Source organism: Corapipo altera, unplaced genomic scaffold, assembly GCF_003945725.1.
Source record: "Corapipo altera isolate COAL_440 unplaced genomic scaffold, ASM394572v1 58, whole genome shotgun sequence".
Lineage (NCBI taxonomy): Eukaryota > Metazoa > Chordata > Aves > Passeriformes > Pipridae > Corapipo > Corapipo altera.
This window is the reverse complement of record NW_020884898.1, coordinates 1448667-1464249: the sequence shown is the minus strand read 5'-3', so window position 1 is coordinate 1464249 and position 15583 is coordinate 1448667. Positions and strand designations below refer to the sequence as shown.

The following is a 15583-nucleotide window of genomic DNA, read 5'->3' as shown; positions in this document are numbered from 1 at the left end:
ACCACTCTTTTCCATGCCTTAGTTATTCCTAGACTGGGAAATTCTGCAATCAAACAACTCCAAGGTGTTATTTAAGATGACAGATGAGCCTGTGATTAAAAGATTTATGTTGTCATGCTATTATAGGCAGGGTTAAAGTAGGACAAAAAAATAGTTAGGTCCATTCATATCCCATTCATATCTTCATTCCAATTCTTTCTTTAGCCTAAACACAAGTTCAAGTGGAAAGCACTTTGCCTAAAGATCAATATTCCACTGACGTGCCTGTCCACTGCAAAGAGAACAGAGCACACAGCAGTGTTTAATAACACCCATTTTCTCACAGTAAACTTTCTACAGGTCTTGCTTCATCACAGTTTTATGCACAGTGAGTCAAGATTTTACAGGATTGCACTTATGCCAAGACAACTTTTTAATTACTTAACTCTCTTGTAGCTAATTGCGGTGATCCTTCCCTTCACTTAAGTTTTACAATATTCCAGTTTAAAGAAAATGGACGTCCAGGAGCTGGAACAACCTAAACTGTCATTATTCACAATAATCTAGTAAAATATGCTTCACTAAAATATAATATTAAAAAAATGCAAGCTGAAATTAAAACTATTCCGGGAGTTTATTTTAAATAGAAATAACAATAAAACGCTACAATATCTTGCTGAAAAGTGGGACACAAACAACACATGAATGGGACGATAACTGAATTAGTCTACACTGCAAAATAAACAAGTAATCATCACAGGATTTGATAGCCATGCATTTAAACATATACTAATCCCAAAACTAATAAGAAGGCATAGCTATAAAAATAGATCTCTCATATTAAATCTCATAAAAGTCACAAAACTGTAAATCTGCTCTAAAGGATTTCCTCACATTTTAATTAACTATCATAAAAATATTGTGATGAGATAATCTCAGTTTATATAGAAGCATTTTCTCCATTTAAAATTATACTCAAGAAAGCTTAGTAAGCTGCATATTCCCTGCTGACAAGCACAAAAAAAAATATTTCCATTCTCATATATTATATTTTATATATGGAAAAATCATGTGTGTGCAATTTAGAAACAGAGGCTTAAAAAGTCAGCCATAGAGGTGAACTTGCATCAGACTCAGGAAAACTGAACTAGACCAATTCCCTACCTAAACCACTTCTTTGCAAGGAGCAGAAAGATACTACAACTCACAGACAGTATTCAGCATCTTAAGAGCCTCTACACCATCACTTAAGGCTTACTGTATCCTGTGCCCCCTCTGCATGGGCCCTGTGATCTCTAGCCTGAAAATCAGGTCCTTAAGAATCTAAATACTCAGATTCAAAGCTGTGTGTTCAAACACATGCTGGATCATGGCCCCAAACTAGTGTGTTAGCTTACTTTCTAGATTATGTGACTAAGTAAAACTGCTGTTGTAAGTTTACAGAATCTGTCATTTCTTCAGAATTGGTAAAAAACACAGTGTGAGAACATGGGCTGCTTCTTTCCAGAAATGAGAGCTTCTTGATCATCTTGAATGACCAGCGTAAGGTGCACATCACCCCCGAGAACATCTGATGGCCCAACAGGACAGAGTCTGACTTCCAGGTCACCCAGTGATTATGCTCAGTACACGACATCCTTTCCCTGACACATTACCTCATACACCAAGTCTCTTACAAGGACTGGAAGAAAACATTCAGGGTTTTTTTCTTCCTCCCCCCAGAAAGACTGTCAGTATGAACAGCTTTTCAGATTATCTGTACTGACCTCCAGATGGAGAAACGAGGCTGCCTAGAAAGGGTGCATTAGCCCAGGCGGTCACTCTATGAGCACAAGTTACATTTGCCCAGGGTAAGAACACTTCAGCTCTGAGAAATCCCTGTGGGAAAGCAGAGGTGGTTTCCTGAAACAGGAAATAACACTGAACCGTAGGGGTGACAAAAGAGGAACAACAGAGATGGTGGCGTGGCAGTACGTGGTCTTTACTGAGGGGGACAGCCTGCTAAATTATGGCAAGTAAAAGGAAAGGGAGGAGGGAGAGTGACTGCCAAACCCAGGGGAGCACGTGGTGATACAGACAGGGGAGGGCAGGCACTGCCTATCTTGAATTTGTATTCTCCCCTGCTCCCTGGGGTGTCTTTTCTACCTGGTTCTAAGCCTCTCTCTCAGTATACTATGACCAGGGGTTCTCCTCAATGCCTCTATTTTCCAGAATGCTTTCTGTTGTCCCATTGCAACTTGTTTCACTCAGAAGCCAAAATCCAGCTGCCCTTTCTGTGCAGACAACTGACCTCCTCCATCAATGTAAGGGGAAGAGGCAGCACATGCTGGCTCTGCACGGCTGTGCCAGGGCCCTCTGCTTCCTTCCTCCTGCCACTGCCTGCCTGCTCCCCCCACCTCCCAGGCTCTCCACCGAAGACACCACTTCCCACTAGTTCTTCAGAGGAAGTGACAAGCCAGATCCAAAAGCTGGGCTCCCCTCAGGTTCAGCCAACTGTTCTCCGGACAAGCCTCACACATACCAGCTACAGCTCCTCCTGGCCACCACAATGACTGTCCCCCTTGTCCCAGCAGCATCCTTCTGCAGGCCTTCCCAAATGACACTGCATCCTTCCCCATCTCTGTTGCCAAGACCCCTTTCCATGATTTTGACTTTTTTTTCATAGGCTTTATGGATAAACCTGGTTTAACATGGTGGAAGTAAGCGCTTTACCTTTTATTCGTGTATGCTTCTCTCTGCAGAGATGCTGATCTGCATCTTTGGCCCAACCACCAACCACTGACAGCAAACTTCTCTTTCAGCTATTTCATAAATGCTCCAGTCATAAATATTTGCTTACAGAGCAGTGGGAGCAAACTGAATTTTTAACTATACACATTAATATACCCTGTCAAAGATCTAAAGTGCTGCTCTTGCAATCCTAAATACCCAAGGTTTCCTTAATTGTTCTCACCTCCAAAGTCTTCACTCTCCAAAGCCTACATATTACAGAGACATATACCAGTAAATGACACAGTGAAGTTTAGCAAACAATATGCTAGCAAAAATATATTTTTTTATTGGACTGAAATGTTCTCAAATATTCTTTTGATGTTTAAATGCTGTTTATAAATCAAGAGCTCCTCCATTATGTTATTTTGCTTTCTTTAAACCAGAGATCTACACCTTGTTTCTTAAATCTCAGATGGTAAAAGAATAAAAATTGGTGGGTAAGAACTTCGGTATTCCATTTTTATATTTTTTTCCCTTTCCTATGATTTGATGAACTCAGACTCACTCACTTCACAAAACTTTCAACCTCCACTCGTGTGTCATCAATAGAGGAGATCACATGTGGTGCTATACAAAATACACCACCTAGAAGGCATAGTTAAAGTCCACACAAAGGCTCAGCCCCAGGGCTAAATCACACAGACACTGATGCTTCTCAGCTGCAGGAGTAGCTGGTGGTGCTGGCTGACACTGCCAGGCTGCCTCTAGAGTCATAATATAGCCTAGTCCCCCCCTGCAATAGAGGGACGAAATACTGTCTCACAGAATTGCTACTCTTGCTGCAAATCCTGGTGCAGGTTGGACTTCCCCGAGTCTTCTGACCTGGACACATGTTGTTCAGGTTCAGATCATAAGGCAATTTCCCCGTTCCAAGCCTTGCAGGGTAAAGTTTGGCTACTCCTCACGCTGGGAGAACTCTTTAACATACAATTCATCTGGTACCTTTGCAAATATAACTTCAGCAAGATTAAGCATTTCAGACTCACGAACAGCTTGTTGGCAATAGAAGCTACCAAGGATGTGAATCCATTGCAGAAGAAGACCATATAAAATTATGTAGCCTTGCAGTTGCAACTGAGGTATTAACAAGCAGCCAGAGGCCATAACATGTTCATTATGTTTGAAGTATAGCTCAAGCAAATGCCACAAGAAACATAAAACTCAATTTTTTCACCACTAGAGTACCAGAGTTTAGGTTAGACCACCCAAATCCTTTTAAATGAAATACATGCTGTGGTACTTCCACCCTGACTTAACAGCCCAGGAGTGCTGACACGTCCAAGGAAGCAGTTCTCCCAAGCCACCATCAGTCCCAATTCACAACAGCTTCCTTCTGTCTACAAATACCACTGTTTGAAATCCCTGCCATACAGTGCCACTTACTCCAGAGAACACTGATCACCTTCCTCTTTCATTAAACTATATTTAAATTAAAAAAAAACCACAAACAAACAAAACCCACAACCCTGAAGCAACATGCAGTCCTCAAGTCTTCCTTGACCAGAGGGAATCAAAGAAACTCTGGAGGTTTTTTTAACTTTCAAGTTGCTGCTGAAGAAGATAGCGGAACATTGCTGAACTTAGCATTTTATTAGCACATGGAAGATTTAGGTCTTAACCTCACACCTGGAATTAATGCAAGCCTCAATAAAACTTCTGGTTTTCTAGTAGCTATCCTTCCCTCCTTTCCTAAAGAGAGTAACAGTTCAGCTTTAAAGAAAGAAAAGCACCAAAACAACGACAAAACCCCCCCAAACAAACAAAAACAAACAAACAAAAAACCCCCAAAACCACCAACAACAAAAAAAGCCAACTAAATCCAATTCAAACTTCATGAAAAGCTTTAGCAAAATAAGATATACATTGCAATATTCCCTTTAAAGCTTCTATTACCACTTTTAATTAAAAGGCTCCATCAAGTTTTATGTAGTTTCTCATACTCTGTCACAAAACTTGCAGCTATGAACCACCAATCTCCTTCTGTGGTTATGAAGAAAAGTCTGTACTGTACGGTATTTCCAAAAAAGTAACAGATATTGACTCTATTGCACAAAGACAGCCTCCTCACAAGGAGTAATGGTCCCCGGCACGCTCAGCGCTCTGCTCTTTCACAGTTACATGGAAAGCTCCTCAGAACAATCGCTGCTGTTTACCAGTGCTGACACCTCACAGGAAGACTATAAACCAGCTGAAACAACAACAAAAAACAAGCTATGTACGTAGCTTTTATAAATTAGAATCCATATCGAACGCACCCCATCATACCAAGAGACCTAGGTTTTTATATACAATCACTCAAAACTTCCAAATGTGAAGCTTCTATGTGGCTCTCAGGAGTAACTACATGTAAAACCAAGAATAATTCACTTTGAGAAACAGTTTAAAAGCACTGCTTCTGTCCAGAAAAATTAATAAGCTTTTGGACTGAAAAATCAACTTCAGTCTTCAAAACTACTCCCACATCTAATAAAACTGGACTGAGAATTCCAGCTAGAAACAACTCACCCACCTCTCCTCCTCCGGGTGCAGGTATCACCCCTCCTAACACCCTGCTTTTTTCTAGATAAAGCTTCTGGCAGCTCACACTCACCCATTCAGCATTCATTAAAGAAACGCACTGTGTTATTCATTCCTCTGTGCCCTGTGCCACTGGTACAATGGAAAGAGAGACAAAGATCACAAGCAAGGTGTGCTGAAGCCCATCCTTCCTTACCACTGCTGTACTTGCGCAGATGGACATAATGATTAAAAAGTGACCCGCAGAGTGTTGTGTACCACTGAGAGCAGAAGGAACAATGGGATGCTCCTAAAGTAAGTAAATAAATACCTCTCTGCAGCAGTTCAGAGAGTAAGCATAACCCCAGCAAAAGGTAGGAAGTTCTCTTGCTTAGGAGGAATACAGACCCTTCCCCTCTCACGTAGTGGAAATGAAACAGCCACCATGGACTTATAGGTGACCACCATTACAGAGAGTTTCTGCCTGCTGGCTCTTGAGCTGCATGCTGTCCAAGAGTAACTCCAAAGCTGCCTGCTCCAAGGTGTGCTGCCATGGTGGCTGCAGCAGCACACCAAGTCCCCAGGCTCTGCAGAGCCTAACACTGCCAGTACGCCCCAACACCCAGCTACATTCTCACTTCCACAACAAGAGCCTCAAAAAACCACAGTTCTTGTTTCCCCTGCTTCTAGCCTTTGGCTCTCAGGCAGACACAATACATCTCTTACAGCCCTCTGATACACCAGCATTTTGATACACAGGCCAGAAAGTCTGTCTTCCTTGTGCCTGCAGACATCAAGGGCTTAAGGCTCATTTGGGATAAGGGAAGAACTTTCTTACAGAGCAGGCATACACTATGTTAAGATGCATAAAAGATGCCAAAAAATTCCATTAATCTACTAAAAAATGGTTAACCTGCATTTACATCCATGGTACTCATCTTTGCAACATTCCACTTATTTCATAGAATCATAGAATAGATTGGGTTGGAAAAGACCTCCAAGATCATCAAGTCCAACCTCTGATCCAACTCCAATTACTATATCATGGCACTAAGGGCCACATCCAATCTCTTTTTAAAAACCTCCAGGGATGGTGAATCCACCACCTCTCTGGGTAGGCCATTCCAATGCCTGATAACCCTCTCTGTAAAGAATTTCTTCCTATCTCAGAAGTTTTAGACTCCTCCTGCTGCCCCCAGAAACTGTGCAGAAGTTTTGGATTTAACACTGCAGAATACTTAAGAAAGTGATAAGCAATGACAAGAAATGACCTGCAGACACAACTGAGTCTGGATGAAATACCAGAACCTGACCCTTACCAAGCCTGCAGGTGAACTTTCAGAAGCCCCACTCTGATATCAGAGATTCACGTAGACACTTAGGAATCTGCTGCTGTGGGGCATCCTACATTAACTGGGGTTAAACCTTTAGAGTAAAGGACTTAAACTTCAAAGCTAACACAGAACATATTGCATCATTCAACAGCAGCGTGACGAGCAAGGTCAAACTGAACTATGAAAAGTTACCCCTCCAAAAGTCTTATTACAGAATGCATGTCAAGAGCTAAACTACTGGAGTAAAATATTTTCTACCTAACACTAAATATTTAACACAATAAAATATATTGTGGCAGAACTGCTTTACTAACCATAATTACTAGAACTACTTTATTAACCATAAAACTTTGCATTACTAAGTTCTTGTCTGTGCAGAAACAGTAAAAAACATAATTCACTCATATAAACTGGAAGCTGGTGGGACATTCATAACACTGACTTCCTTATTGCTTCTGTATGTAAGTAAGGTTCAAGATTAGCAATAAGTTGCAGAGAAGTTTGAAAACTGAGGAGTAATATTAAAAACACTTGACAAAAATCTCAGTCATGAATTAAAGTTGGAAAAATTATCCCCTTGCTAACCTTTAAAGCTGTCAAGTGTACAATGCAAATGTTTTCTGGATATATATCACCAGTTGTCAGCGAACTATTTTGCTAGCAGTGTCAGAAAAGTTCAGCTTCCCCAATTTTAGAAAGCAAATCCCATAATGGTATGTTACTGTGTGAATTTTAAGATAACATTTACCCTATCATCTTCTCCATATGCAAGCATTTCATATGCTGTATCAAGAAGGAAGGAATTGATTCAGCATCCGTCTCTCTTCTGAAGTTGCATGGCTACACTGAAATTCCTCAAACCTTGCCTCAATATTCCATTCTCTGTCCTTTTTCTGTTCCATGTATGGCTTTGTAGGTAAAGGCTGTTAAGTCATCTCTGCTCTCTAAAATAACTAGAACAAGCCAACAAACACACATGATTTTATCTGGACGAGTCACAAAACTTGCTTTGCTAAACAGATGCTCGTTTCTACAAAATTCTGTGCCAAAAGGGAACAATACAGAGATTAATACTCTAGATATCTAATCAACAGCAAAGTAATTCAGAAATTGCAATTCAAGAACCACATCTCACAAATAACATCAAGATCATACTTGCATTTAACTGTCCATTTTTAAGCCCAGTTCAACCCCGGCATTCTCTGTAGACTACCCAGTTACAGACACTTAGGTGAACATTTACTATTCCACTCTTCAGATGAACTCTATTAACTCTCTAAAACATAAGCCTTCTCAATTCTTCCTGGCTAGCATGATAAACTCACTCAACTCAACAATGAGTTCTTGAAAAAATAGTTGTTCCATTTTCTAAAATAAACCAAGAACAATACCAAAGCCCAAACCACCCAAAAACTCACATAAAAAAACTCCAAAACAACCAAACCCCAATATAAGTCAGTTGTATAAAATACCACACTTAAATCGAGCTGTAAACAAGCTACATCTATTTTGTTCTCCAATATTTATGGTTATTTTCTTGAGTTAAATTGGAGAAAATTGGATAAAAAAATGTAATTTCTGCAGAAAGTTAAATGATAAAGGGCACTTGTGCAGAATTCATCTGCTTGAAGAATAATGTTGAGTTCATTACAAGTTTACTTGAAGGCGACTGGACCTAAAGGATTTTTTTTTAGAAGTGGTGGCCTTTAAATGGGACTTCATAATTAGTTTAAAAATCATCTAATAAATAATATTTTAAAAAGGAAAGGATTCAAGAAAACAAAGTCATAAGTTTGCAGAGCAGTTATCTGCTTTCTGTATGTACCTATTTCTGTATTTAGAGACATTTAGCGCACATCTAAGCTGACTTCTTTCCCAATGACCTTGTTTACAGAATGGCATACATATTCCAGTTTTCCTTTAAAAAAATCCTAGAAGAACTTATTGAAAAAACAGATTTTGTTAAATAAAGGTTCTACCTAATACATGTTACTGGAAGTGTTCTAGCTTTTTCTCACTACAACAATCAGTCTAGGTCAATCGTTCCCTTACCCTGTTTGTACCCTATTTCATGCCACACCGCTCTTGCCTGATTCCATGCCTGGAAATACCCTCTTTTTATTCTAATTCTTTTTGAGCTTCTCCATCAATTTCCCTGCTCCCCCACCCCCCTACTCAGACACGGAAACATCACTTAAAAACCTGATTCTGTAGTGTATCCACCTAAAACACACACAAAGCCTTGCAGCAAAAGAGAAGTATCTCTAATTGAGTCATCTTATGCGGTTTGCCTACTCTGTGATTCAGATTCATCCTTCCTTCTCCTTCATACAACAGGAAGCCTGTGATAAAACTAAGATGCTTTCAGAGACAAAGCCTGGCACTACAGAACACTGTGAAGAAAGAAAGACTTAATATAACTTCCAAGCTGAAGCCAGAGGTTTGGGAAAAGCTGAGACACGCTGCTTCTAACAGTAAGGTAGCGGAGCTCCCTCTATTGAATTAGCTGCCAATATCTCTTCAAAGTTTACAAGATGCCAGCTATGGTTCTGTTAAAAGCTCAACACCTTCCAGCCTGGACAGCTGGGACACACCCACCAGGTACACTGTATGCAAGAGATAGCTGAGGGAAGGGACAGCCGCCACACAGAGCTCCTGACACATGCCAAAATGTGACCGCCTGCCAGGGCTCCAGCCCCGGGGACTTCTGCTATCCTTGGTTGCTATTTGAGAGTTTTCCCTCAGGTCCAAAATTGCTGTGACCAAAATCCATGATTAACAACGCCAGGAGGGACTACAGATGGTGCTACCACAGCACAAAACACAATTCATGAATGCAGTTCAAGCATTTGAAGTTTTTCTTCACAACAGGGGTTAACTATACAGAGTATAACCTAACTGAAAACAGACTGCTGAAACACTCATTAAATCACCGAATGCACTTTTTGCTTCTTATCAAGGCAAAAGCGTAATATTTCCATTGCTATTGAAAGCACTTCAAATGCTTCCTAACCAAATGTTACAGAACTGTTCTAACCCCTGATAACCTCTAAAAATCATACCCTGAAGCTGAAGGCACTCTGTCTTGCTCTCTCCACTGTTTTATCACTTTCTCCCTTTTTTTTTTTACCTCGCAAAAGAGGCATTTCTTATCAACAATAAATATACCAGTTCAATAAAAGAAGCAGTTGTTCTAGTAAGTAAATATTTATTTGTGTTACTGGAGACTTATATACATGATAACAAATGCAACTTGATCTTAAGCTAGGCAGATCTTCCTCAAAAGAGTCACCACTTTGGAGCAGTAGATTAACATCCACTCTTGTAAGGCCAGTTGCAATTCAAACTATCCTCAGTAAAACCCACTAGGGGGGGAAAAAACAAAACCAGAGAAGAAAAAAGGAAGAAACTTGATCTGATACTGCCAGAATACTGGACTGTCAGAATAATAGGTGTACTGCAATCTCCTCTCTAAATGATGAGATTCATTTTCAAACATATTAGAGGCAGAAATGTACAGCCTCCTTTAATATTCTTCCTGTTCCCATTAAAGAAAATATACCAAGATAAAGAACATGGAGGTCAAAGCCTTGTCTTCTGGGAAGATAACAGTCAACAATTTCAAATCGAGGGGAGCTGTTAATATTCAGTTTTTCCTGGAAAAATCACGTTCTACTTGAGTCAATTCTAATTATCACCCTACAGCATTTACAGTTCTTTAAGAGTCTCTCATTTGAGCATCAGTGCATGGAAGCGTAACTATTTTTTTCGAAGGTAGAGGAACTTGAGAAAAATTAGCATATTGCAACAGGTCCTCATTTCTTTTACAAATGTGGCCTTGCAGTTTACATGCATTTTCTAATAAAAACTGACTGTATTACCAGAGGAAAAAGCTATACACAGTCAACTCAGAAGAACTTTGAGTAGCACTGAAGAGAGAGTCTGAAAAGTGTGGTTTTTAGACAAAAATCATATCTCTCAAAAGCCAATACATAAAGTCGAGCCCTGTATCAGAGCAGGCAGAACTAAATAAGACCATACTAAGAAACCATACTATTAGTGATGTGAAAAAAAAAAGAGCTTCCACAATCAGCATGGTATTTAAAAACCCACAAACCTCCCATGTGTGAAGCAGCAGTGGAACAAGCACTGCAGACCAGACCTTGAGCCAGTTTATCTGTGATCATCATGTAGTGCAGGTCACAACAAGGGGAAACAGAATATTGATCATCCAGTGTTAGGAGATCCAATTACAAATGACAGCCCCTACAAAATAAGCACATTCAGTCTCTCAAGTAATGCTGTATCTCAAAGTATTGATGCTAAATTGGCTCAGTGGGTTAGAGCAGGATCAATCCCGGTACGGGCCATTCACTTAAAAGTTGAACTCGATGACCCTCGTGGGTCCCTTCCAACTCAGAATATTTTGTGATTTCTGTGATTTCCAAGTATACACAGACAGGTCTGGCTCCTCTGTAGTTGGTTTCCTATTCAGTGATCTGCTTTTGTTTCACTCAAGTAGTCCAAAACCACTTCGAAAAAAAAAAACAAAAAAACTCTCCAGAAAGTCCTGTGGTAGGAACCTAAGAAAAGCCCATGGTGGTGCGATGTGGTATGACCAGCCAACACATTAAAGCTATTGCTGCTACAGCAATGTTTGTTTATATATGGTGCAGAAGGACCTCATATGAAATCAGATATGACGTCATAGAAATCTGCAATGAGCACTCTTATAGTTTAAGACTATCAACCACATGCTACAGAAGTAGTATTTTTTCAAGAAAATACAGAAGACAGTTTTATCCAGATTACACAGATCTAATTTCCATTATGCAAACCACTTAATGCTATTTTCTTTATTTTCCCCTTTATGTGTCATCTTGCGTAAATATTTAGAGATTCTGTTCCCCCTGTTTCTACATCAAAAAAATAGCTTAACTTCTACAAAGAAAGATGAAGCTATTTTACTCTGGGATTACATATTAACATTCTAGGTCACTTTCAGGAAGGAGAATGGATGGTAATGTAAGGAAGGGCATCACTCTTATAAAGGTTGAAAAGTGAAAATCTTGGAATTAAACATGACTTGCAACAGACCTATTTATTTCTTGAACATAACAACATGTATTTTCTTCCATAAAAATTACTGGGCTGATATTTCAGGGATTTACAGACCTGGATAATTTCTGTTGTTGCCCTCTGCTTTCTGAGTGCTAGAAACTCAACAGAGGAGGAGAGAGTACAAAAAAAATAGTTTATGTTGGAAGACTTCTCTACCAAAAGAAAAAAATACTAACATATCAAACACTTCCCAAAGCAACTGATTTAATAATTTGTAACTCACTTAATGAGTCTGGCTTTGCTACCTTTGTACTAGACCACAGACACATGGCATACCTAAACATACACATGGTGCAGATGTTTCCTGACTTCAGTTTCAGAAAACCCATGTGAACTTCAGATCCTAATACAGAAATCCAGTTTCTCTAGCTCAAAGTCACACCAGATATACCAGGGAAAAAACGTCATCAGGAGTGAGAATACAGCGAGTGTCACGTGAATAAGATTACACATTTCAGTCTCACTACCCTTATGCAATACAGCACTGTGTAGCAAGTCTAGTAATAAACTATAGTATGAGAGACTCTGAGCTTCATTGTTCATAATTCAACAGAAAGCAGGGGGAGGGGGAAGCTCTACAAAGGTCATCATTAGCTCCTGATTAAGAGTTCACTTTCTTTTCACATACAGCCATTTCCTCTAGAAAAATATGAGATTATATGTAATTGGTCTTCTCACTTAGTCTGACCTAGAGTTAGTTTCCTAGTACTAAATGTGGACTTTTTTATTTTTTTTTTTTAAGATAAGTACCTTTCTTTCTAGGCTGATAATTCTGTGATGAAACAAACTCAAATTTTATTATAAGGAACCCCAGTCCAGATTGAATATTGCTGGAGATATTTACACCCGAGACACATAAAATTTTAATATATTTTTAATAGCTTATCTATTGCTTTCCATATCCAAACCTCAAATGGAACTCCCAAAAGCCAACCACCATGATAGAGTAATACATCCAGAATTTTTTGTAGATGACAGCAAACTAGCTATCATCTAAAATAGCTGAGATAGCAAGGAGAAAGAAATGGGAAAACTACAATAACATCAAGACCTTTTTATAGGTGTTTTTATATTTACGTATCTTTTATATTCCTCAGAATAAACAGAGAACTAGAGGCTTAAATCTACTATTGGACTTTCCAGGCATTTTCAGTACTGCAGGGAAAGTTTCTAAGTTGAGGTGGGGCTGGTTTCTACCCATATGTATTTGCTTACAGTTAGCCTGAGCTTCTCCTTGAGGGAGCAAGGAACGAAGGAAGAACAGAAAGAACAAGCTAAATGGTTTTGCTGCCAACCTATTTAGCTGGACAAGTCCCATCTTTTAATACAACCCTTCAACACAACCCTTGAGATAATGCATTTTATGGTTTCACATTTTCTTCAACGGGAAAATGTAGACAGCCACACAATCAGCAAGACTGTTTTGTATTTACTGGAATAAATCTCTCCACAGGGTCCAAGTCTTGCTAGTTAAGAAGCTGAGGTGCTTATCCCTCCGGATACTCCACAAGCCTTTAAGATTTCATAAAATGGACAATCTTTCCTGAAGACTTCCTCTACATCACAGCAACCATTATTCTTTGTAAGCTGTGCCACTGAGACTGATATTTATTATATCCCACAGTAATTATACACTGTATTCGACAAAGCAAAAGCCTACCAGCACAGACTGACATACTGCTTAGGTTCCAATATTGCTTTTGATTCTGTTCGGGGCTTTTTTACTATTCTAATTGAAATTACAGATTCAAAAGCCTTATTTTATTGCTGTAGTTCGTTTCCTTCTTAGAGCTTGTAAAAACCAAACATGAATACACCTAGCGAAAAAGGTCTGTTCTTATCTTTCGTGTCGATGAGAACATGCTGCCCGTAAATGGTTAACTGGAGAGCACGTAACAACCAGGTAGGGGCCAGGAATGAAAAACCACCAACTCCAACACTTCTGCAAACCCTCCGCTGTTGCAAAGGCAGGCGCATAGAGGCAAAGCCATTTCTTAAAGCAATACAAAATTTTACCACAGGCTGACGCTCTTTCTACAAGAATAATGAGACGGTCTCCACGCTGAATGCAGAACTCACTTCACAGCTTTTCCCTCAGACTTCACTTTCACGCTCAATATTTACAAAACAAAGCCTACAAGCACCTCATGGCCAAAATATTCCCAGAACAATTAGGGTATTTAGCACTTTCTGCGCCTTCCTAGCTCCCTAACGCCTCGAGAGCGCTTTTTACGGAGCGGGGAGGGAAAGAGAAGTTGCCCGCGCGAACCCGACCCGCGGGAGCAAAGCCTCAGCCTCGCAGCGCTGTCCCAGCCGGTTGCCCGCTGGGAGGGGGAGCCCGGCTGGGAGGGGGAGCCCGGCTGCGGGGCTGCTCCGGCCGCACCCGCTGCCCGCGGGCACCGCGCCCACCGCAATCCCCGGGTGCCCCCGGTAAAGCGAAGGCGGCGGGAGCTGCCGGCCCCCGGGCAGCCGGGCACGGCCACGGGCGGCAAAGAAGGCGAGGAGGGCATAAGAGGCTGAACCGCCTAAAAGTTGGAGGCGGCTCGCTGTGCCTGGAAGTGAAACTGGCGCGGCGCCGAGGCTCGGTTCCCCCTCCCGCGGGGGGCAGCGCCCGCCGCCCCTGCTCGCCCGGTGCCCGGTGACAACGCCCCGGAGGAACCCCACCGCCGCTTCCCACGGGGAAAGGTGAGACAGCCACCTCCCGCCGCCCCTCGGTCCCCCTTCACCACTGGGGCAGCTCCTGCCTCTCCCGCCGGAGAGACGGCACCGACCGGCCGCCCTCGGCCGCCTTCCCCGAGGGCAAGAGGGGACCGATCCCCTCCGAGGCGGAGCGGGATGCGACGGGCACCGCCGGGCAGGAGCGACCCCCGGCGCGGGGCCGCGCAGGGACCCCGCGGTGGGTGTCGGGGCGCTGCGGAGAAGGGCGGGCGGCCCCGCGGGCGGCAGCGAGCGGCGGGCGGGCATCGCCACCTGCGCCCCGGCCTCCCCTCCGACAAGTTACGCGCGGCCGGGACGGCGCGGCCGCCCCTTCCCGGTTCCCGCAGGCGGGCGGTCCGGCGCTCACCTGGCGGCAGGCAGAGAGCGGCGAGCAGGAGGCAGAGCAGGGGCGGCGGCAGCGGGCGGCGGCGGCAGGAGGCGCAGGCGGCGGCGGCGGGGGGCTCCATCATCCCGCCTGCCCGCGGCGGGACCGGGAGGCAGCGGCGGAGCGGGGCGGCGCGCCCGCGGGGGCTCTTCCCTCTCGCAGCGGAGCGGGGCGGCGACTTCTCCCCCTGCGAGGCCGGGAAGCGGCGGTGGCGGCTTTCCCCCGGCGGCGGGAGGAGCGGTAACTTCCCGGGCGCGGGCGGCGGGGCGGCTGCTCTCCCTCTCGGCGCGCAGCGAGGAGCGACTCCGCACCGGAGCAGGTGGCGGCTTCCTTCTGGCAGCCGAGCGGCGCTCCAGGACTGAGCGCTGCGGCGGGAGAGGCGGAGCCGGGCGGCAGCGGCGGCGGCGCTGGCCCGGCCCCCCCTTTCCCCGCCCCCCGCCGTCCCGGCACACGGGCGGGGTGCGGGAGCCCCCCGGGCAGCCCCGGTCCGCCGCCCTGCGGGGTTGCAGCCGCTGGTACCTGCGGGGATGTGCCCTCCGTGCTGCCGGGATGTGTCCCTCGCCCCACCGCGGGATGCGCCGCTGTCAGCGCGGCCCCTTGGGCGAAGAGCGGCGTCGTGAAAGCCGGGGGGCCTCGGCGAAGGGGCAACCCGACCCCCCCTTCACCTACCCTTCCTTTGCCTTGCGTGGTCTGTTTTCTGGTGCTGTGCTCAGGGTGCGTGTTGGATGCCAGTACTTCAAATCCAGAACTAAAAAATGTTATAATAATGGCAGTGCCCGTTCTGCTGTGTCTATTAGAA

The 15583-nt window shown here is 43.4% G+C and overlaps 1 protein-coding gene across 2 annotated transcripts in view; it reads right to left on the bottom strand.

Annotated features, from left to right (window-relative positions):
* ALCAM (activated leukocyte cell adhesion molecule) overlaps positions 1–15141 on the bottom strand; it is a 117776-nt gene extending 102635 nt beyond the window's left edge. Inside the window, exon 1 of one of the 2 annotated variants that reach the window (XM_027648714.1) lies at positions 14767–15141. In XM_027648714.1, the coding sequence (XP_027504515.1) occupies positions 14767–14869 (103 nt within the window). In that variant the 5' untranslated portion in view covers positions 14870–15141. The remainder of the gene's footprint in view (positions 1–14766) is intronic. The other variant, XM_027648715.1, reaches the window with a different exon arrangement.
* Between the last annotated feature and the right edge of the window lie 442 nt (positions 15142–15583).